We start from the raw sequence: 24,727 nt of genomic DNA, 5'->3' as shown, positions 1-24,727 counted from the left end.
AGCTAGATACTTCACCTGAAGGCCGTGAAAATGAATCAATGTTTCTGCAGCTTTTACTCTCCTAAATGCATACTTCAATCTGAGCACAATTTGGATTCAACTCTCAAGCGAATGGTCCGAAGCCAACCCAAATGATGAAATCTATACTAGACCATCATTTCAGATCTGTCATTTGTATATATCCAGATTAAGGCTATATTAACACTGCCGCAAGGGGGGAGTATATATGTCCCCCATAGATGGCACCCTGGAAAAAGATAGGACATGTTCTATCCTTTCCCGTATTACGGCGCCCTATGGAGAGGGACGGGGGTGAGCAGCGCTCACATCCTCCTCCTCTCCCTGCGCGCTGCCGTGTGCCTGCCGGTACGGCGGGCAACGGCAGTGTGAATATAGCCTTAAGGTCTTCTGGACAGGTAAAAGGAGAAGAATTTCAAGATTCCTATCTAGCAAGAAGATCTATTTATTTGAGATGACTCTGCAAAATCTGTCCCAGCCTACACAGCAAAGTTTAAACATGAGCAAACAGGAGATATCATCCTCCAGTATACGGATAGTCACACAAAATCTCTAAAATTAGAAAAAAAAATTGAAGCAATCTTGATACAGGCTAGAATGATGGAGGTTCTGCTTTTAATGCCGATCCATCAAAAATTTCTGCTTGCAGGAATTTTCCATCCAGTCAAATGATTTACACGTGAACGGTCCAGCAGACCCTGGAATATTTTAGGATAATTAAATGATTACAGCAGGACAATAGAAACCAGGAGCACCAAAATATTTCATTATAACCTTGAAATGGTCCATTAGAGTAAACGAAGTGGCAAACATGAGCGTAACCCGTTTCTATCTCCTGGCAATGCAGTGGTATAGAGCTGCAGTATGTATTCATGCTATAGTTTTGTATCTTTGTCTGCCCTCTGACATATGTTCAAAAGCCAAACACCTCAAACGGTTTAAGGACTGCTTCAAAGACACCTCAGGGCTTTTGAAGAAGCTTTTAAGTTCCAACTTCAAAAAAAAAAAAAAATTCCCGACTATGGACTCTCTGAACTTAAATACACTTTAAGAAGATTTTGTATATCGTTCTCTTTCATGGTTTGTACAACGTCCACAGCAAACTTAAAATTTGCTTAGTATAGTATACTATATTTACTATACAATATATCAGCTTAGATAAGCATCGCCCCCAGACACTAATGTTGTGCCAACACCACTTTTAAATCCAGGATTTTGGCCATTATTAAGCAATAATTAAGTTTTATTTTGTAACAATTTTATTTTGCCTCGTTTCGTGTAGAAAAAAAAACTAAAATAGTAATATTTGGATCCTGTCTAAAATTCATCCTATGGTCAGGGGTGCACCAACCATGGGACGAGTTGAGCCTCTTACCTCAGGCAGCACCACCTACAGCAAGATGGGGTCAGAATCAGGGGCACAGTCTTCTGCGACAAAGCAGTGCCCGACACTTAAAATTAATGGCCAGATTTACTAATAGTGAGGCAGTGTGCACTATGTGCAGTTTGCCTCACTAGTGTGAAGCGGGTGACTCAATAATGAAGACCAGATCTCGGTCTTCGTGAATGTGACACATGCTGCACCCTCCCAAAGTGCATTAACTGTGTCCACCGAACTCTTTTCTGGTGCACTCAGATGTTAAATTGCCGACATAAATGTGGTGTAGAGTGCGAATGTGCACCAGAACACCCACTTATGTGTACGGTATTGTGTCATGGCGTGTTTAAAACACATCATAGATAACATGTGAAACAAGTTTGCACATGTAAATAGAACTGCAAAAGAGAAAGAGATAGGCAACTGTGCCCTCCGCTGCAACATCAAAATACAGTAACTACCAAGGAAAAAAATCAGGTGTACAAAGGAACCACAGAAGATGGCGTACTATATGGTGGTGCACTCCGTATAAATGTCCAGCAAATATAAATCATTCCAGCACAAAAAAAATTAATGCAGCTTGTTATTCAGGCCAGCTGGGAATTACAAAGAGTTGCCGGAACCACCACAACGACGGACCATTTTGCATGTGAAGCTCACGTAAGCACTTCACGCACAAAACGGTCCGTGGCTGTGGCGTTTCCGACACCTCTCTGTTATTTTCCACTAGTAGATGTAATTAAATAAATATAACATTAAATACATCATAAACAATAATCTAAATATTCAATAAATGGTAACAATATCAAATATCTTGAAATAGATTTAAGGGTTATCTATTTATTGTTTTCTATTGGGGCTTCTATCCATTAATTAGGTAGGTGGTCTTTGAATATGAAATTAGTGTCTCTTAACGCAAAGCCCCTGAAAACCCCTATACTTTCTACAATAACTGTATTTATGTTATGTCAATACACAAATTATATACCAATAATATGCAAATAACCATAACCGGTAGTACAAATACCAAACTATGGTCCTCCTACAAACATCCATACCAAATAACGAGTAACATTAGCAAATGACATAGGTTTTTTGACCATCCACTAGAGGAAGTCTGGCAAACCAGATGCCTTAGGAAACTTGACTCCATTGTGAAAAATGGAAGCCACCCTCTACACGACACTACTGCAGCAACGGAGCGATAGAAGTCATCGCTACCGCCAGGTGTATTGCCACACCACGAGGTTCCACAACTCCTTCATCCCGATGGCAATAGAACTATTCAACCATACAGTGGATAAAGCGAATGACTAAGTCACACCCTCATCCCCCCCCCCAAACCCTCTCCCCACTCCCCTAAAATTAATGTAGTAACTGCAATGTTATTTGTGTTGTTTATTATGGGAAACACTGGTCATGCCTTACCTGGAGTAATGATGCACAATTCCCCAACGGGATTAATAAAGTTTTATTCTATTCTATTATTTATATAGTTACTTCTCTTCTGTTTAAATTTGTGGTATAAATTGTTACATTAAAAAATTGAATTTAAGCTGAAAATATACCACATATTTCGCCTTCATCAGATCCGTCGGGACAGTCTCTTCTCCCGTTGCATAGTTTCTCAGGCTGCAGGCAGATGGAGGTATCGTTAGCACAGGGGTATTTGGGGGGTCCGCACATATGCCCTTCGCAATTATCCTCATCGGAGTGGTCGTCACAATCAATATCGCCATCACATACCCATGCATTGCTTATGCATCTCCCTTGGGAAACAGAAATAACAGAAATATCAGTAGGGTTTATTTCAATATATTTATACAAATAAACACTTATATATTGTCTTAATATATTGTTTTAATGCAGTTTTAACTGTTTTCTAAAATATTTGGTACCCACATCATATCATGGTTTTCACAATGTATGTAATATATTTTAAAAACACATTTGCAGGTGTAACAGGAATATTTCTAAATAGGGATAATTAAAGGGAACCTACCACCACGAATCTACCTGTAAAGGTAGATCGGGTGGTAGGTGGATCAATAGGACGTGAGGATAGCCCTTTTAAGGGCTAATCCTCACGTCTCCGCACTGTTTTGTGAACTTATATTAAAGGTTTATGCTAATTTTGTTATGCGGCTACTGGGGCGTGGAGTAGCCGCAGCTGTGGCTACACGGCGCGCAGAACAGCAGGCCCGCGCCTGTGCGGTCACTGCTCCGAAACAGGCGCAGGCCTGCTGTTCGGCCACAGCTGCGGCTACTCCACGCCCCAGTAGTCGCATAACAAAATTAGCATAAACCTTTAATATAAGTTCACAAAACAGTGCAAAGACTTGAGGATTAGCCCATAAAGGGGCTATCCTCACGTCCTATTGATCCACCTACCACTCGATCTACCTTTATAGGTAGATTCGTGGTGGTAGGTTCCCTTTAAGGAACTCTGTATATGGGGAGATTCTATAAAACTTTTTGCTCTATATTTAACAAACGTTTTACACTATACAACTTGATAAACAAAGCATTTAGATTGTTAAGCTCTGCGATCAATGGCACCACCGATTGTGGGTGTTACCAGTGGGTCGTTTGGGATCAGCTATCAAAACCAAAAATTTGTTCACGGTTTGGCCGAACTCGGTGATCCTGATCCAGATATGAACTTACTACTGGAGCACAAAAATTTGTAGATAACAAATAAAATGTAAGCCGCACATTCTCTAACGCCACCATATTTATCATCCAGTATAAGGCACTGTAATAAATCTGGCGCGGTATTATACCGCCTGGTCTAATGTTACACTGTCTACAACTTTTTGACAGTATTATTAAATATGCCCCCAGTGAATGCGGCGTAAATCAGTAAGATTAACCCAACTCAAACAATAGGCTCCATGATCATCCAGTGGTATACAGATGTAACTGTATTGTGTTTTTGCCTGTTTTTTTTCCCGCCTGCTTCTTTAGTAATTTATCAATCTCATTTTTTCCTTGTGCTAAATGATTTTTTGTTCAGATCTCTTTTTGAGACATTTGTTACAAATGTCGCAAAAATGTCACACAAATGTCTCAAGTCACTTCTTTGCATTTTTAAAATTTTCCTTAAGTATGGTTTAGTCTGGAATTTTTTGCGGCAAAAAATGTCACAAATGTTAGACAATTTGAAACAATAAATGTCATTTGTGACATTTAGCACATCTGGAATAGAAGATAAATGTGTCTTACTGACGAAAAACAAATTTCAAAATGTCTCCAAAAAGGCGCAAAAATTGCAATGCGCCAAAAAATGGCAAAAAAAAAAATACAGAAAATAAAGATAAATGACCCCCTTTAACTTGATCCTGCCTAAAGGGTAGTGTAGAGGACTGGTAAAATTAGTGAGTAAAACAAGGCGCCCTGGATGGGGTTTTCCCGCCTTGATTACCTATCAATTTTACATCAACTGTAGTCCAGCACCACCACGATCAGTACAAAGCTAAGTAACCAGTGATGAGTGGACTCTAACGACAAGGTTCGGTTTCGGGTTGGGTTCAGATCCCCAAACATTGACTTCATGTTTGGGCTTGACCCCTTCCAGTAATACCCTCTATCAGTGTTGGTTGCGAATGCGCAGAAGTACTTAAATGGCAGCGGGGTGTCTGTAGGATGACCTCACGTGAGGCAATGTAGCAGCACCCGCGCACGATGCCACCACTGGTCACAGGTGTTACGGGTGGGGATGAGCGTGAGTGTTTGGGTCAACCCTTTCCGTAAGATCAATTTCATGCATTACTTAACCCAAATATACGAGGTAGGGCTGCAATACAAAGGGCAGCCACTATACAATGTACAGCGCTGTGCTTGGTAGCAAGAAACCATAAAATTCCTAATTTTTGGTATAAAAACTAATGAAATAAATGTTTAAACATTATCTCTGGGCTAGCACATTAGAATAAAAAAAACTATTCTTGGAAAGCCATTGACACTGGGACAAAGAACAATTTGTTGATAATAATAAGAATACAGTCACGATTTTAACTACTGAATATTAATTGAAGGAATTTTTTTTTCTCATTGACTTTTTTTTTTTTTTTTCATGTCCGACCGCAAGTGACAAGACTTGAGTCATGTTGACATATGTTTCATCTCTGATATCAATCATTGCGCATCTTCCGGAAAAAGGAGGAAAAAAAAAAAAATTCAATTGTCTCGTCCTAGAAGTATCACATTTGAATTACAAATAGTTTTATTATGCAAAAAAGATGGTATTTTATCCCACAAACCAATTCAGCGAAGTAAATCAGCTTAATTAAATACATTTTACTTCCCAGCATCTAAAGAGAGAATATGAAATATGATTTTTTTTTTTTTCTTGACTTCGCGCGGCAGAGATGAGCTATGAAATAGAAGTGAAGGGAAGTGACTAAAAGAGTCTTTGTGCAATTAGATGAAATCTGAATATATTAGTATATTTATTAAGATGAATTGAAATGTCTTTGGAAGGGTTGAATGGATAGGGATAGAGTTCACTGCAACAAACCGTAAAAATGCAAAAATATCAAAAAAATTAAATAAACGTAAAAAGGGTTTGTTAGATATTTTAAAATTTAAAAGGGTCGTCCACTTTCAGCAATTAATTGATATGGTTTGTGTAAGGAAAAGTTATAAATTTTCCAATATACTTTCTGGGGCAGATTTATCAAGCAGTCTAAAAGTCAGAATATTTCCAGTTGCCCATGGCAACCAATCACAGCTCAGCTTTCATTTCACCAGTGCTCATGAATATTTTAAAGGGGAGCTGTGATTGGTTGCCATGGGCAATTGGAAATATTCTGACTTTCAGACTGCTTGATAAATCTGCCCCAATGGGGCAGATTTACTTACCCGGTCCGTTCGCGATCCAGCGGCGCGTTCTCTGCACTGGATTCGGGTCCGGCCGGGATTCATCAAAGCAGTTCCTCCGACGTCCACCAGGTGGCGCTGCTGCGCTGAAGTGCCTCGAAATACACCGGCCTATCCAGGATGAAGGTGAGTGAAATTTTCGCGACACAATTTTTTTTTAAATGCGGCGGTTTTTCCGAATACGTCGGGTTTTCGTTCGGCCACGCCCCCCGATTTCCATCGCGTGCATACCGGCGCCGATGCGCCAAATTCCTATCGCGTGCGCCAAAAATCCAGGGCAATTCAGGTACAATCGGTGCAAATCGGAAATATTCGGGTAACACTTCGGGAAAACGCGAATCGGGCCCTTAGTAAATGACCCCCAATGTCTCAATTCCTCGCGGTTTGCTAGATCTCAGCTTCCTGGACGGTAATCTGCCCGTGGTCACACAGATGCACCGCTCTTTATATCACACAGCTCTCTATACTGTTTTAATAATGGCTTGTGCATGTGTGTGACATTACATGACGATGGGCAGATTTTTATGCAGAGGAAGTGAACATAGAAGCTTTCTAAAGAAGGAAGCAAGCAGAGATCATGAAAACAGTGAGGAATTGATAAGGTAAAGTATATTGTAAAATCGTATAACTTTCCCTTACACAAAGAATATCAAGTATTTGCTGAAAGTAAATGACAATCCCTTTAACTTTCAAATGCTGTCCAGTTAAAAAATTAAGTCTTTCTAGCTCTTCCTACGCCGGTCCATCACTGCATTCTGGCCCACAGGTGACCACTGCAGCCAATCGGGGTTGAATAATTACACCATATACCGTATTTTTCTGACTATAAGGCGCACCGGATTATAAGGCGCACCTTCTGAGAGAATCAAAAGATTTTTTTTGTGTGCCTTATAGTCCGAAAAATACGGTACAGTTGAGCAAATATATGATACTGATTGGCTGAAGTGCTCACATGATGGCTGCAACACGACAAAGAGTAGATAGAGGGCAGAATGTGTAATGTGTGGCAAAGAGGGTGAAGTACACTTCAATATGTTACTAGTATATACAATAGGGGATGTGATGTAGACCCCTCCCATTCCACCAGATATATTTCTAGAGCAGTGATGGCGAACCTTATAGCGGCTGAGTGCCCCAAAAGACACCCAAAACCCACCTTATTTATTGCCAGGTGCCAACCAAAAATTAAAGCAGTAATTTACTGCTCCCTGTTCTTCAACAATCATATTGGCTTCCTGAGGACAGCAACACAGTAGAAAGATGGAAAATTTGCTTGGAACTGCAGGAAGATTCTTTGGGTCCTGTCTGGTGCTGGGGCCATGGCCCGGGTGCCCAAAGAAAGGGCTCTGAGTGCCGCCTCTGGCACCCGTGCCATAGGTTCGCCACCACTGTTCTAGAGGCTCTGGCCTCCTAATATATCAGGCAACTGTCATGCAAAATTAAACTTTAACCTGCACCAGTTCATGGCACATTCTACAGCAGGTATGCCGGTTCGGGGCAAGAACACTCCACGCCCCCACTGGGCATAGACGTCTTCAGGCCCCTCCACTCCCACTAGGCATGGATGTAGCTTATTGGTGGAAATAACTAAGAATTGCTAGTATTTTAGGCTTGTATACCAGGGAACTGACATACAAACACAGATACATCATCCCCTCCCCCCATTGATATACAACCTTTCTTTCTGACTACATTTAAATCCTTCCCATATTGATCTAAAACTGTTCACTCAAAGATTGATATCTTCTTCTCGAATCCCAGACTCTTGCAAGTCCTTACTGATCAGCATCAGCAACCGATAGGATAGAACACACATCCCCTCTATGACTATAGCGGCCGGCCGAGCTTCATTGCAAATATCAATTTATTTTTGATAATCACTACATAAATCCTGATCTCCTTTGGGGAAGAAGTCTATAGTTTTCGCAGTAAGAGCCAACAAGAGCGGAGTAAGATTTAATACTCGTATGACTTAACACAAACTTCTGAAGAACCAGAAAACAAGGAATTGATTTCTCTCCAATTGCTGCTCCGGTGAGTTTGTAAAGTCAGTTTTGGCTTGTATATTGTGTCGGGTCAATTGCCTCGAAAACCACCTGGGACAGTTGGAGAAGTTGGAGACACAATTAAGTCTATACACAGGGCTCAGACTTCAGAGGAGCTTCCTAAATGACATAAGAGCTTGATGTGGAGCAGATATTGATATCACCTTCTAACACCTAGACCTGGAAACTTTTACATCCTGATGTATATAACAAGTCCCCATCCAGGCTAACAATTCAGCAAACTGTAAGCAATTAGTGCAACCCCTTTAAATCTTCTAATTATTTCTAACTTGCCCATTGATATTTTCCCTTAAGGAAGCCCAGATCAAGCAATTGTCAATGTACCATATTTTTTAGACTATAAGGCGCACTAAAAATCCTTTGATTTTCTCAGAAATCAAAGGTGCGCCTTATAGTCCAGTGCACCTTATATATGAACCTACTTACAGACAACAACTGTCTTGAACTGTGCACAGGTCTGCCACCTGCTGGTCATTCATTCTTATAATCAGGTGCGCCTTATACTCCGGTGCGCCTTTTATATGAACCTAGACGTTTTAGCAAGCATTTATTAATGGTTTGTCTTACACTCCGGTGCGCCTTATAATCCGAAAAAAATACTGTAATATTTTTTGATGAATCAAATTTGCATTCCTAAAACAAAATCTAAAATATTAAAGGAAAGTCATAACAAAAATTGTTATTTTCTTTCGAAAGACGTAGGAAGATTATTGTCTAAAAGTCACTTTATCCTTCTTAGAATCTTCATTTTAAAAAGTTGTGGAACGGGGGGCAAAGTTTTACACTGATGGTGCCAATATTTTTCACTTGGAGCTTGAACTACCGTATTATTTATCTAATATCTGTGAAATAATAATTAATATTTAGCCATCTGCTGACGTGGTCATTCTCGATCTTTGCCTAGAAACCATTTTAAAGTGGGCTAACTATCAAGTATCATGTAAATAATTGGGGGTCCATATTTGGTTTACTATGGGTTGTCTTTACCTCCCTTGTCCTACCTTCACTCATGCACAACCCTCCTGGTCTCTGTTGTGTTCAATTATAACTTCTGGCTTCAGCCTGTATTTGACTGTAGTGGGTGAACACTCTCAACATGATGTCACCAATGAGCCTCTGTATACCTACAGAGCAGGTAAGTACCAAGCTCCATTAGAGGCAAATACCGAGATTCTTTGTTATTTTTATACCGCCAGGGGCCCATAGTAAGAAAAAAAAAGAAGAAGAATGGAAGATCCCTTTAAGCTACACAAAGTCAGATACTAAGCCTTTGTATTTCATTTATATTCTTTTTATTATTTTTATTATTTTTATTCTTTTTGTTTTTTTTTCTTTCTTCCCAGTGGGTTTTGTACAGATATTCGTATTAACTACATGTGTGTAAAAATAAGATAATAAAAAATCTTATTTTAGTTACTGCAACCTAGGTCGTTCCAAGAAAACCGGCAATCCCTTCATTCTAATGTATGTGCCACATGTGAAGTAAAATATCCCAGAGGTGTTAATGACGTATATACATTAAGACCAGTATTGGACAGGAGCTGCCTACTGTGCACACCGCTCCTTAATGCATGTTTTCCCACTATTCAAAGCCTCTTATTGATTTCGAAATTTGCTTTCTACGACATATGACATCCAGTAATTACAGAGAGGTGAAGACTGATGGCTTTAGCGTTATATTATGTAGATATATGCATTTAATGGAAAGATCCTGAGGAATCACTAGACTCCGTATCCTGACATCTCGATTAGAACTCGCGAGCAATCAACAAGAAACAGACGCCAATGAGCCTAATGTCTGTGGCAGGTAAATTGGCCGTATCCCGGAGAAAATTGATGCTATTTTCACAACAACCTTGCCTGATACCTACAGATTGGTTGACACCTAAAGAAAGTTTTTGTAATTTTTTTTTTTCGGCTCGCGCTTTTGATGTGCTTTAAAAACAATGGGGGTCATTTACTAGGGGCCCGATTCGCGTTTTCCCGACGTGTTACCCGAATATTTCCGATTTGCGCCGATTGTACCTGAATTGCCCCGGGATTGTGGCGCACGCGATCGGATTGTGGCGCATCGGCGGCGGCATGCGCGCGACGGAAATCGGGGGGCGTGGCCGAACGAAAACCCGACGTATTCGGAAAAACCGCCGCATTTAAAAACCGAAAAAGTGTCGCTTGGGGAGCGCTTACCTTCACCTGGTCCGAGGTGGTGCATTCCGGCGCGATGAGATGACTTTCAGCGCAGCAGCGCCACCTGGTGGACGGCGGAGGAACTACCTTCTTAAATCCCCGCCGGACCCGAATCCACCGCAGAGAACGCGCCGCTGGATCGCGAATGGGCCGGGTAAGTAAATTTGCCCCAATGTGCGTTGTTATTAAATTACCGCAGGAAAAAGAACTATAAAAGAAATATGTAAAAAATACAGAATACTACAAAAGAAGAACATGAACAACAAAAGGAAATTCATCTGCAGTCGGAAATTGTTGCTAGAGGTTTTTCTATGACACCGATTAGAATGGGTTTTCATGTAGCCGTTGTGCTTACAGTGTATGGCACACATCCAGATATTGTTCTGAAAGAAATTGCTTTCTACAAATAAAATTAACAAACCTGCTTAAATTGGGAAAAATTCAACCGTCACCCAATGAGGTTTCAAATATTTTTAGTTTCTGCATGACCGGGGTGATGAGTGGACCTGTCAAAATTTAAAAACTTTGTTCAGGTCTGGTACCCAAACCCAAACTCCCCACCACTCACAGCTTAAGCTTGCACCGAACATGGATGTTAACTGTTTAAATTCACCTTGGCCATGTGCACAGATTTTGGGTGTTACTGGGGGTGTGCTTCACGTCTGGGTTCCGGTTTGGTGCCCAAATCCGGAACGAAACAGAATTTCAGTTTAGCTGAACCTGAACTTCCATGGGTCCACTCATTAATATCTATGAGATTAAATCTATTCTACATGTGTTTTATTAAACAGCTCTGAGCAGTGAGGATTAACCCCTTCACTTTCACTTTCTGATTGAAAATAATGCTATTGGCATACTACAACCAGGGAGAGATGGGAGAGAGCACAAAGGGTAAGCGCTCACTTCTCAGAGCTTTGCAAACAAACAGGAGAGAGAGAATTCAGTCTTCAGAATGGTAGAAGGATTTGCCTTGACAGCAGAGAAGTAACACTGTTACTATGGGGCACTTTATAAACTAAGCAGAATTTCTTAATGAAGTATACAATTTTAAAAAAATATCTGAAATGACTTAGTTTTTACTCCAATAACCTCAAGTGGGATATAAAATATACTTTTTTTTAGATTTTCCATCTTTTATGACATTTAGACTTAATCATTTAGATATTTATACAAAATCACCTTCAAAGTCAAATGCAAATTAAGTCAAACGAGTTTTGTTTTGTATCACGCTGAGAGACTGGAGGGGATCATCACTTCCGATGACTCTTTTGTTTACTCTATGACATAACCAAGCTTGTTGTCGTCTAGCCATAGTAAAAATGAAATTCTAAACTTTCAAAATGCATCAGGGTCATAGTTCTGAGTGCTATAGAACTGGATATATCGGCAGTTAAAGACAGTTACAATTAGACCCCCCTCCCCCCTCTTTTCTGCAGAAAGAGTCAGACTGGACATAGAGTAACAAACCAAATATGGTTAGCAACTTGCATGCTATTGTATCCAAGCCCTTTATAACCATAATGCTGAAAAATTAAGTTATTTTCATACAAGCTCCTAGTACACAAGTCAGAAGTATCACTAGACCCCCACTGACCACATAGAGCAGTGATGGCGAACCTTTAAGCGGCCGAGTGCCCAAAAAGCAACCCAAAACCCCCCTTATTTATCGCGAGGTGCCAACCAAAATTTAAAGCAGTAACTTATTGCTCCCTGTTCAACAACTTTCAATCATATTGGCCTCCTGAGGACAGCAACACGGTAGAAAGATGGAAAATTTTTATCATTTTAGCTTCTTTCCAGTTTACCTCTATGCACAGAGAATCATGGGGCCAGCAGGAGGTCCTCTAAAGATAATTAGGCCCTGTCTACACATTCTCCCTATTTCTACAGTCCCAAGTAGCCAAGTAAGTATCAAAATATGATTAAAAGCCGCATCTTTGAGGTGGCTTGGAACTGCAGGAAGATTCTTTGAGTCCTGTCTGGTGTGCTGGGTCGATGGCCCGAGTGCCCACAGAAAGGGCTCTGAGTGCCACCTTTGGCACCCGTGCCATAGGTTCGCCACCACTGACATAGAGGCTTGAAAAGTGTTCAACCTCCACTGGATTGCAATGCAATAATCGTTTTTAGCTTAGTAGACTGCACTTGTCAATATTCAAACTTATAGTTGAAAATACATGTTACATATATTTGCAAATCTACAGGGAATAGATGCATCTGTCATATATCTAGTAGACTTTGTAGCTACACATTTAGAGATCTAACCGCTACTGCAAAATGCCATGTGAACAGACACGCCAATAGCTCCCATTTTCTTAAATAACCTTTGGATCATTTACTACATCAAATGTTTTGTATCAGTTGTAAGAAATGTTCAATTTGAAACCTTGTGACAACTTGTGGCAGTTACTCTAAGGCAAAAAGGTGGAAAAAAATAATCATTGTTAACAGTTATTCCCGATTCACGGAGAACTAACTTTTAGGCTGACAACTATAAGCCTCTTCCTCCAACAAATATATAAAGTATAAAGTACTCCATAGGGGGAAAATCCTTCCGAACCCAAGGTTAATCCCAAAAGGTTCCATTTAGACTGCACCATTTATTGATCGCTAACTGGGAGAATAAATCAAATGAATCCAACCAAACAGGAGACTTGAAAGAAAAAAGTTGACAAAATCACGACCGTAAAACGGCAAAATTATACATCATGTTTCCAACTCCTTGTCATATGTATCCCCAGACGGCTCCTCTCATGCTGTGATGATATACACATGACTGAATGGGAGCAGGTCCCCGGTGAGACCAGAGACATGGAAACATAATGCAATGTTTATCTAGTACAGAAAGGGTCTTATTAACCAGGACGACCCCAAGAGTGACTCCCAATCATGTATCCTGCCTCAGTAATAGGATACATGTTCAATTTCAATGGAACTGTTATGACAGGACTAAATCCATGCCTGGTTCTAATTCTAGGAGATAAATGTATAATATATGTCTATATTCAATGTAAAATTCCTTCAATATTCTTCATGATCGGATTGGGTTGCCGCATCAAACTGGGCAGGTGTAAATAATTGTAGGAAAACCATATGAATAAGTGGCAAACACACAAACTCTGCAGATATTGGTTGGAATTGAAACCAGGTCTCCATTGCTTCAAGCTTATAGTTGTACCCTGTCGTATTCAATGCTGGAATATGTTACAAACCGTATTTTATTGTTATAATTTTCCTTGTCACAAAATAGAGGCCTCAGGCAATTACAACATATCTTATGGATATAGCCATGAACTCTGACACTGGAATACCTTGTAATGTGTCTTTTCCAATTGGATAAGGAAAATTCCCTTGAGTACTTGAGATGAATTGAGTGATGGTGCACGGGTACGGAGAGGTATGTAGTGGGTCATGCTGGGTGGCAGAGTGAGCTGGCATGGGCCCCATGTTCTTTCCTTACGCCTGCCACTAACTATAGCCTGCACCAGGTACTAGCACAGGCCATAGCACAATTCTACACCAAGCCAGACCTGGCGTAGCATTACTCAACAGCGCAGAACCTACAAATAAATCTAGCACAGTGGAAGTGGAGAGACTTGCTGGCAGAATACCATATATACTCGAGTATAAGCCTAGTTTTTCAGCACGAAAAAAATGTGCTGAAAACCCAAACTCGGCTTATACTCGAGTAAAAAAATATAGGTTTTACCAGGTTTTTGTGGTAAAATTAGGGGCCTCGGCTTATACTTGGGTCGGCTTATACTCGAGTATATACGGTATGTGCCAGTGCTTAATAATTCCCCCCTCATAGTTTCTAACTATAGTGACATAGTTCATAGTCATGGTGACTGGACTCTATCAGGGTCATTTATCTTCTCTTTTTTTTAGCTTGTTTTTATCTTTTTTCTCTGTCTGCTATTATGGTTATTTATCAACCTCACTTTTTCCTTGTCTTCGACATTCACACACATGTATGGGGGACGTATATACGGACGACATACGTCCCCCATACACTTCTATGGGCTCACGGCACCGTACGGGAGCGGTAAGGTGCAGCACATGTGCGGCCCCATACCGTTCCGTAGCCCTGGAAAATATAGGACATGTCCTACCTTTTTCCATGTTACGGCGCCGTGCGCCATATGTTCCTAATAAGTAGGGGCGGCGGAGACCAGCGCTCACCTCCTCCTCCACTCCCCTCGTGCTGCCGTGTGCCCGCCGTGCTACGGTATGGCGGGCAACGGCAGTGTGCATGTAGTCTTACATGTTTTTTTCCCAGATCTCATTTGTTACAAATGTCTCAAAAATGTTGCACAAATGTCTCAAGTCGCTTATTTCCATTTTGTACATTTTCTCTAAGTTTGGTTTCATCTAGAGTTTTTTTGTGCCAAAAATTTTTTGACAATTTGAAATGATCAATGTCATTTGCAACATTATGGACATCTGGAATATAAGAAAAATGTGTCTTACTGACAAAAAAAAGCAAATGTCCAGTGGACATTTCAAAATTTCCCCAAAAAGGTACAATAATTGTAAATCGGCAAAAAAAAAGTCTAAAAGACACAGAAAAAACAGGAAGAAAATTAAAGATAAACGACCCTCTATGTGTCATATACATGTTGTACTCCAAATCAATACTGATCTTCATACAGTAGTCAGGCACAGAGAACAAAGATGTGACACTCGCTTTGCATAGAACCTATTTTGATCTTGGTTGTTTTTGGTAAATTATTCATGACAAACAAGGAATCGGCAACAAATTCGGCTTTGACTTCATCTTTGTTTCGACAGTAAACACAGAGAGGAAATGGAATAAGTACATATTAAGATGTGTTTCCCGCACCTGCAATGCTGCATTGCTAAAAGCCGCCTTCCCAGATAGAAGCCATAAGTGAATTTATAAATTGCACCCCGGCTTTGTCTTTTTTTTCCGAAAAGCTTGAATTATTTACTCTATTTTAAGTATCACTAAAGAGGAAATACATCTCAATTATATTTCAACTTTATGGAAGAATTGCCAGCTGTTCCAGTTACAGCCAAGCAATTGTCAGGTAAAATTTATGCCTGTTTTCTTCGTATTTTTCTTCGGAGATCTGCAAATTTAGCACTCTCTATGCACGTGCCTGGGGGGCCCCAGGTGTTTGGCGTTCCAGATGGTAGTTGTTCTGTACCATAGCGCAGCAATGCAGATTGCTTAATGCATGCAGCGAAACAATAAAAAAAATCAGCCTAAACAGTGTGACATTTCAAAGAAAGTTGTTCCTTTTGAAATTTGTGAGGCCGCACAGGGTTACCGCTGCGCTAGACATTTGTCAGGTATAACTGGGGTGAGCACTTGTGTTGTGTACTGTTTCTAGACTATACCTCTAGTCTATTGTCTTCCTTAAAGTAGGATAGGGCCTAACTTCCTGATCAGTGGGGGTCGCAGTGCTGAGACCCCCACAGATCCAGAAAACAAGGAGTCCTCGAAGCCCTTGTCGCTCCGTCAGACTAACAGAGCAGACGGCCGTGCATGACCGTTCTGCTGCATTTATGTATATGGAGCGCCGGCAATTTTCGTCAGTAAGACACTTTTATCTTCTATTTCAGATGTGCTAAATTGTCTATAATTTCATATGGCCTAATATTTGCATAATTTTTTGGTGAAAAAACTCCAGATGAAGCCATACCTAATAAACCAACGTCTTGGCTAAAAATGGGAGGCTGACCACTGGATTGGAGTATCAACAATAGTAGACACTGACTCAACTCCAACAGAAAGTTTATTTTCAACTGTAAAATCTACATAAAAGACTATAATATTATGAAAGGTATACATAAAAAAACACATATAACATCCTACTAACACGTTTCGGAAGACCCTTTCGCATAGGTAGGACTAGCAAAGTCCAACCTTTGAAAAAGGGCAGGAGCTGTAATGGTAATCTGACCCAATCCAGAGGGTGGCCCAATCTAATTCAGATCCCTATACCAGAAGCTACTTCTGTAACTTATATAATAGGTTTCTGGATGTGGAGTCCAAATCACCCCCAAAAAACTGGCCTAGATGCTTGTCTACCAGACAAATCTTCAACTACAATAACACAAACTCATATGTTTTCCAATTCATTTCCTCTAATATGTTACACATAAACATCCAATATTTGGAGAGCAACAGAATTTGTAATACACTTTACAAGGTAATCATACCCTTACCTGTATTTTTACATGCAAATTTGGACTTGACATCACATTGCCGCAACGTTCCATTGCAGCCTCTTTCATCGCTGCCATCCTCACAGTCCTTCTCCCCATCACACAGCCACAACTCTGGGATACAATTCCCATCTGGTTGACACTGGAACTGTTTGTCTTCACAAGGTTTTAAGGCAGGAACTGCTTAAAGAAAAAAAAAAAACATAACACGACTTTTAACAATAGAATATAACAATTAGCATTTTGACAAAGTATCCAGTTGTATTTAATATGCATGTGGTCGTGGGCAACTGGGAATTAAAGTTGAAATAGACCTGAAGGGGATGGCCCAAGATTGTAACTTGTCACCAATACAAAGGAAGTGTTTTGGGCTAATGTCAAATATTTCATAAACCCAACAATCATGAGATCAGAAGTTCTGTGTATCCAATATCAATGGAGTGACTGACAAGCATATCTATTGAGGGTCCATACAATGTAGAGAAGTTGAGTAGAAGTGAATAGGGGATTATTTTCAATCAAGGGATAAACTCTTAAAAGAGTTATTAGAAATCCTTTAGGGGGCAATGCAATCACTTTATGACTTCCTTGGAATAAAAGTGACAAATCACTTGTTGGAAATGCCAATCATTGCCAAGAGTAATGGGGACATCCATGATGACGCAGATATGTTTGTGCTCTAGGTCTCCCTTGAAACCCTTGTGCAATGCTATCAGGTGCTTGACATGTTCAGCATCTGCCTATATCATGGGTAATCCGGACCCCTCTCTGTTGCATCTCTAAATTTACAATAAGGTAGTTGTCTATGCAATGCTTAGAGCCAATAATAGCACTGATATTAGTTTGGGTGGCTTTTTGTATATTATTAAGTCTTGTTTTTTTTCATAAATCCGAAGATTTGGTTTATTCGTGTTGAGGGGACCAGTACATGGGACAGAAGTTCTGTTTCAGGTTCAGCTCTACCCCCTTCCTGCCAGTAATTCCAATTGCAGATGATAGCTCTATAAATGCCCCAATTCTAGGGAGGATTGATAACGTCAGGGGAGCAACAACCCCCTAAAAAGGTGTTGCCCCATTGAGATTTAAATGCCACCGGCTACAGCCAGCACTGATCATGGGTGGTAGCGGTTGGTTTCCTGAACTGAATTTTCAACTTTAGGTTTTTGTTGAACCATATTGGATCTACTTATCACTTATCTATCTGATACAATTGCTCAGTAAAATAACGACTCATAAAAATTAATTCATTTTATTGGAAATCCTATTCATTAATGCTATGGTGCAACAGCAACACCAACGGAGGGAGTCCTTTAATTCAACACCCACTAACCGTACTCTATTGTTGATGCTCTTTTCTTTAGGCAATGGATACAATAGCTATCTGATTAAAATGTAACCATTACATTTTAACAACCTAAGAAAGATTAGAATTGTCAGGTCTATGTTGTAAGAAGACAAAAAAACTCTCAACGCATGAAATACTATTGATGGACAATCCAAAATTTAGACCCTCAGTAGCCAACACCCAGTCCCTGCAAAGCTTAGCTGTACAAGGACACGGGGTACTGTATCTAGATCTGTGCACTTTATTTATGTGGCACCAAACAGCTGATTGTCGCCGAGGATAGGTGTCCACCCCCGTCCCCCCATTCAACTATTAATGGAATGTCTTGAAGAAAATCAAAATTCCAGAAAAACGAATGCCGTCCCAGGAAAGTAAGGTCGCAATAGGAAATTATCTCTACTTGTGTGAATCGACCTGGAGCTGGAAAGGTACTGTTTCTCTGATTGTCTTGCCATGTATAGAAAATTGAAGGACATGGAAGCGGAGAAAGTATTTACTAATTGTTTGGACTTTTGTGGCATTTTGGCCTTTTTTTCCATTCTTCTTTTGCACCGTCCTTTGTTTGTATCTAGGGGTTTTGCGGGCATTTGGTTTTAAAAAATCTTTATTCAGCGGCCTACTCTATCCAGCTCTGTGAACTTTATCTATGTGGCACCAAACAGCTGATTGTCGCCAAGGATGGTGACCACCCCTGATTCAACTATAAATGGACTGTCTTGAAGAAAACCAATCAAAGGTCATTTCTGGTAATCCCCTACACACTATCAGTTATTAATAGAGATGAGCGAACATGCTCGTCCGAGCTTGATGCTCGGTCGAGCATTAGGGTACTCGAAACTGCTCGTTGCTCGGACGAATACTTCGCCCGCTCGAGAAAATGGCAGCTCCCGCCGTTTTGCTTTTTGGCGGCCAGAAACAGAGCCAATCACAAGCCAGGAGACTCTGCACTCCACCCAGCATGACGTGGTACCCTTACACGTCGATAGCAGTGGTTGGCTGGCCAGATCAGGTGACCCTGGGATAGACTAGCCGCTGCCCGCGCTGCTCGGATCATTCTGTGTCTGGATGCCGCTAGGGAGAGAGCTGCTGCTGGTCAGGGAAAGCGTTAGGGTGTTCTATTAGCTTACTGTTAGGCAGGAGTGATTCTCAAAGAACCCAACAGCCCTTCTTAGGGCTACAATAACGTTCTACTTTTTTTATTTTAATTTGCATCTAGTACCATTTTGTGAGGAATTAGCAGGGGGACTTGCTACCGTTGTGTTTAGCTCTTAGTGGCACACATATCCATATCAAAGACCGAAGTGGGAAAATTTAGTAGGGGTTGGATTTCAATTAGGCACTAACTCAGTGTCATCTCATCTGGCATAGTAGTGTGCTTTGATACTTGGCTAGAAAATAGCCATAGGAGAATACAAAGAGCTTACTTACGCCTACAGTAGCGTTCTATACATTTGATTTCTGGTTGATCTGCTGGTGGCTGTACTTTCTGCAGTGCATGTACTAGCCAATTCTGAGCAATTTGTAGTGAGACTTGCGACCGCTGTGTTCTGCGCTTAGTGACGCACATATCCATAGCAAAGACCGAAGTGGGAAAATTTAGTAGGGGTTGGATTTCAATTAGGCACTAACTCAGTGTCATCTCATCTGGCATAGTAGTGTGCTTTGATACTTGGCTAGAAAATAGCCATAGGAGAATACAAAGAGCTTACTTACGCCTACAGTAGCGTTCTATATATTTGATTTCTGGTTGATCTGCTGGTGGCTGTACTTTCTGCAGTGCATGTACTAGCCAATTCTGAGCAATTTGTAGTGAGACTTGCGACCGCTGTGTTCTGCGCTTAGTGACGCACATATCCATAGCAAAGACCGAAGTGGGAAAATTTAGTAGGGGTTGGATTTCAATTAGGCACTAACTCAGTGTCATCTCATCTGGCATAGTAGTGTGCTTTGATACTTGGCTAGAAAATAGCCATAGGAGAATACAAAGAGCTTACTTACGCCTACAGTAGCGTTCTATATATTTGATTTCTGGTTGATCTGCTGGTGGCTGTACTTTCTGCAGTGCATGTACTAGCCAATTCTGAGCAATTTGTAGTGAGACTTGCGACTGCTGTGTTCTGCGCTTAGTGACGCACATATCCATAGCAAAGACCGAAGTGGGAAAATTTAGTAGGGGTTGGATTTCAATTAGGCACTAACTCAGTGTCATCTCATCTGGCATAGTAGTGTGCTTTGATACTTGGCTAGAAAATAGCCATAGGAGAATACAAAGAGCTTACTTACGCCTACAGTAGCGTTCTATACATTTGATTTCTGGTTGATCTGCTGGTGGCTGTACTTTCTGCAGTGCATGTACTAGCCAATTCTGAGCAATTTGTAGTGAGACTTGCGACCGCTGTGTTCTGCGCTTAGTGACGCACATATCCATAGCAAAGACCGAAGTGGGAAAATTTAGTAGGGGTTGGATTTCAATTAGGCACTAACTCAGTGTCATCTCATCTGGCATAGTAGTGTGCTTTGATACTTGGCTAGAAAATAGCCATAGGAGAATACAAAGAGCTTACTTACGCCTACAGTAGCGTTCTATATATTTGATTTCTGGTTGATCTGCTGGTGGCTGTACTTTCTGCAGTGCATGTACTAGCCAATTCTGAGCAATTTGTAGTGAGACTTGCGACCGCTGTGTTCTGCGCTTAGTGACGCACATATCCATAGCAAAGACCGAAGTGGGAAAATTTAGTAGGGGTTGGATTTCAATTAGGCACTAACTCAGTGTCATCTCATCTGGCATAGTAGTGTGCTTTGATACTTGGCTAGAAAATAGCCATAGGAGAATACAAAGAGCTTACTTACGCCTACAGTAGCGTTCTATATATTTGATTTCTGGTTGATCTGCTGGTGGCTGTACTTTCTGCAGTGCATGTACTAGCCAATTCTGAGCAATTTGTAGTGAGACTTGCGACTGCTGTGTTCTGCGCTTAGTGACGCACATATCCATAGCAAAGACCGAAGTGGGAAAATTTAGTAGGGGTTGGATTTCAATTAGGCACTAACTCAGTGTCATCTCATCTGGCATAGTAGTGTGCTTTGATACTTGGCTAGAAAATAGCCATAGGAGAATACAAAGAGCTTACTTACGCCTACAGTAGCGTTCTATATATTTGATTTCTGGTTGATCTGCTGGTGGCTGTACTTTCTGCAGTGCATGTACTAGCCAATTCTGAGCAATTTGTAGTGAGACTTGCGACCGCTGTGTTCTGCGCTTAGTGACGCACATATCCATAGCAAAGACCGAAGTGGGAAAATTTAGTAGGGGTTGGATTTCAATTAGGCACTAACTCAGTGTCATCTCATCTGGCATAGTAGTGTGCTTTGATACTTGGCTAGAAAATAGCCATAGGAGAATACAAAGAGCTTACTTACGCCTACAGTAGCGTTCTATATATTTGATTTCTGGTTGATCTGCTGGTGGCTGTACTTTCTGCAGTGCATGTACTAGCCAATTCTGAGCAATTTGTAGTGAGACTTGCGACCGCTGTGTTCTGCGCTTAGTGACGCACATATCCATAGCAAAGACCGAAGTGGGAAAATTTAGTAGGGGTTGGATTTCAATTAGGCACTAACTCAGTGTCATCTCATCTGGCATAGTAGTGTGGTTCGATACTTGGCTAGAAAATAGCCATAGGAGAATACAAAGAGCTTACTTACGCCTACAGTAGCGTTCTATATATTTGATTTCTGGTTGATCTGCTGGTGGCTGTACTTTCTGCAGTGCATGTACTAGCCAATTCTGAGCAATTTGTAGTGAGACTTGCGACCGCTGTGTTCTGCGCTTAGTGACGCACATATCCATAGCAAAGACCGAAGTGGGAAAATTTAGTAGGGGTTGGATTTCAATTAGGCACTAACTCAGTGTCATCTCATCTGGCATAGTAGTGTGCTTTGATACTTGGCTAGAAAATAGCCATAGGAGAATACAAAGAGCTTACTTACGCCTACAGTAGCGTTCTATATATTTGATTTCTGGTTGATCTGCTGGTGGCTGTACTTTCTGCAGTGCATGTACTAGCCAATTCTGAGCAATTTGTAGTGAGACTTGCGACCGCTGTGTTCTGCGCTTAGTGACGCACATATCCATAGCAAAGACCGAAGTGGGAAAATTTAGTAGGGGTTGGATTTCAATTAGGCACTAACTCAGTGTCATCTCATCTGGCATAGTAGTGTGCTTTGATACTTGGCTAGAAAATAGCCATAGGAGAATACAAAGAGCTTACTTACGCCTACAGTAGCGTTCTATATATTTGATTTCTGGTTGATCTGCTGGTGGCTGTACTTTCTGCAGTGCATGTACTAGCCAATTCTGAGCAATTTGTAGTGAGACTTGCGACCGCTGTGTTCTGCGCTTAGTGACGCACATATCCATAGCAAAGACCGAAGTGGGAAAATTTAGTAGGGGTTGGATTTCAATTAGGCACTAACTCAGTGTCATCTCATCTGGCATAGTAGTGTGCTTTGATACTTGGCTAGAAAATAGCCATAGGAGAATACAAAGAGCTTACTTACGCCTACAGTAGCATTCTATATATTTGATTTCTGGTTGATCTGCTGGTGGCTGTACTTTCTGCAGTGCATGTACTAGCCAATTCTGAGCAATTTGTAGTGAGACTTGCGACCGCTGTGTTCTGCGCTTAGTGACGCACATATCCATAGCAAAGACCGAAGTGGGAAAATTTAGTAGGGGTTGGATTTCAATTAGGCACTAACTCAGTGTCATCTCATCTGGCATAGTAGTGTGCTTTGATACTTGGCTAGAAAATAGCCATAGGAGAATACAAAGAGCTTACTTACGCCTACAGTAGCGTTCTATATATTTGATTTCTGGTTGATCTGCTGGTGGCTGTACTTTCTGCAGTGCATGTACTAGCCAATTCTGAGCAATTTGTAGTGAGACTTGCGACCGCTGTGTTCTGCGCTTAGTGACGCACATATCCATAGCAAAGACCGAAGTGGGAAAATTTAGTAGGGGTTGGATTTCAATTAGGCACTAACTCAGTGTCATCTCATCTGGCATAGTAGTGTGGTTCGATACTTGGCTAGAAAATAGCCATAGGAGAATACAAAGAGCTTACTTACGCCTACAGTAGCGTTCTATATATTTGATTTCTGGTTGATCTGCTGGTGGCTGTACTTTCTGCAGTGCATGTACTAGCCAATTCTGAGCAATTTGTAGTGAGACTTGCGACCGCTGTGTTCTGCGCTTAGTGACGCACATATCCATAGCAAAGACCGAAGTGGGAAAATTTAGTAGGGGTTGGATTTCAATTAGGCACTAACTCAGTGTCATCTCATCTGGCATAGTAGTGTGCTTTGATACTTGGCTAGAAAATAGCCATAGGAGAATACAAAGAGCTTACTTACGCCTACAGTAGCGTTCTATATATTTGATTTCTGGTTGATCTGCTGGTGGCTGTACTTTCTGCAGTGCATGTACTAGCCAATTCTGAGCAATTTGTAGTGAGACTTGCGACCGCTGTGTTCTGCGCTTAGTGACGCACATATCCATAGCAAAGACCGAAGTGGGAAAATTTAGTAGGGGTTGGATTTCAATTAGGCACTAACTCAGTGTCATCTCATCTGGCATAGTAGTGTGCTTTGATACTTGGCTAGAAAATAGCCATAGGAGAATACAAAGAGCTTACTTACGCCTACAGTAGCGTTCTATATATTTGATTTCTGGTTGATCTGCTGGTGGCTGTACTTTCTGCAGTGCATGTACTAGCCAATTCTGAGCAATTTGTAGTGAGACTTGCGACCGCTGTGTTCTGCGCTTAGTGACGCACATATCCATAGCAAAGACCGAAGTGGGAAAATTTAGTAGGGGTTGGATTTCAATTAGGCACTAACTCAGTGTCATCTCATCTGGCATAGTAGTGTGCTTTGATACTTGGCTAGAAAATAGCCATAGCAATAGGATAGCATTGTTTGGTTTTAAAAACTCAAAAAAAAACAAAAAACACAAAAAAAAACAAAAAACACAAAAAAAAACAAAAAAAAGTTAAAAAAAAAATAAAGTTATAACTCTCATTTTAAAAATGTTTAACCCAAGGGCTAGGGGTAGAGGACGAGGGCGGGGACGTGGGCGTCCAACTACTGCAGGGGTCAGAGGCCGTGGTCCTGGGCGGGGTGAGACACCACCTGCTGATGAGGGAGCAGGGGAACGCCGCAGAGCTACACTCCCTAGGTTCATGTCTGAAGTTACTGGGACTCGTGGTAGAGCACTGTTGAGGCCAGAACAGTGCGAACAGGTGATGTCGTGGATTGCTGACAATGCTTCGAGCAATTTGTCCACCACCAGTCAGTCTTCCACGCAGTCCACCCATGTCACCGAAATCGCCACTCCTCCAGCTCCTGCACCTCAGCCTCCTCCCCCCCAGTCTGCCCCCTCCCAGGAAAATTTGCCATTTGAACCGGCATACTCTGAGGAACTGTTTTCTGGACCCTTCCCACAGTCACAAACCGCTTGTCCGGTTGCTGCTGAGCAATTTTCCGATGCCCAGGTTTTCCACCAGTCACAGTCTGTGGGTGATGATGACCTTCTTGACGTAGTGGAAATGTGTAAAGAGGTGTCCGACGATGAGGAGACACGGTTGTCAGACAGTG

At 41.2% G+C, this 24,727-nt stretch overlaps 1 protein-coding gene across 6 annotated transcripts in view; it reads right to left on the bottom strand.

Moving 5' to 3' along the window:
• LRP1B (LDL receptor related protein 1B) overlaps positions 1 to 24,727 on the bottom strand; it is a 1,123,330-nt gene that overhangs the window by 429,059 nt on the left and 669,544 nt on the right. For 5 of the 6 annotated variants that reach the window (XM_072122223.1, XM_072122226.1, XM_072122225.1 and 2 more), the window contains exons 21-22: positions 16,723 to 16,905; positions 2,965 to 3,165 (exon numbers count right to left, since the gene is read on the bottom strand). In XM_072122223.1, coding sequence (XP_071978324.1) covers positions 2,965 to 3,165; positions 16,723 to 16,905 — 384 coding nt within the window. The remainder of the gene's footprint in view (positions 1 to 2,964; positions 3,166 to 16,722; positions 16,906 to 24,727) is intronic. The other variant, XM_072122224.1, reaches the window with a different exon arrangement.

This window comes from Engystomops pustulosus, chromosome 8 (genome assembly GCF_040894005.1).
Source record: "Engystomops pustulosus chromosome 8, aEngPut4.maternal, whole genome shotgun sequence".
Taxonomy (NCBI): domain Eukaryota; kingdom Metazoa; phylum Chordata; class Amphibia; order Anura; family Leptodactylidae; genus Engystomops; species Engystomops pustulosus.
Note: the sequence above shows the minus strand (reverse complement) of the source record. Positions and strands in the feature narration are given on the sequence as shown.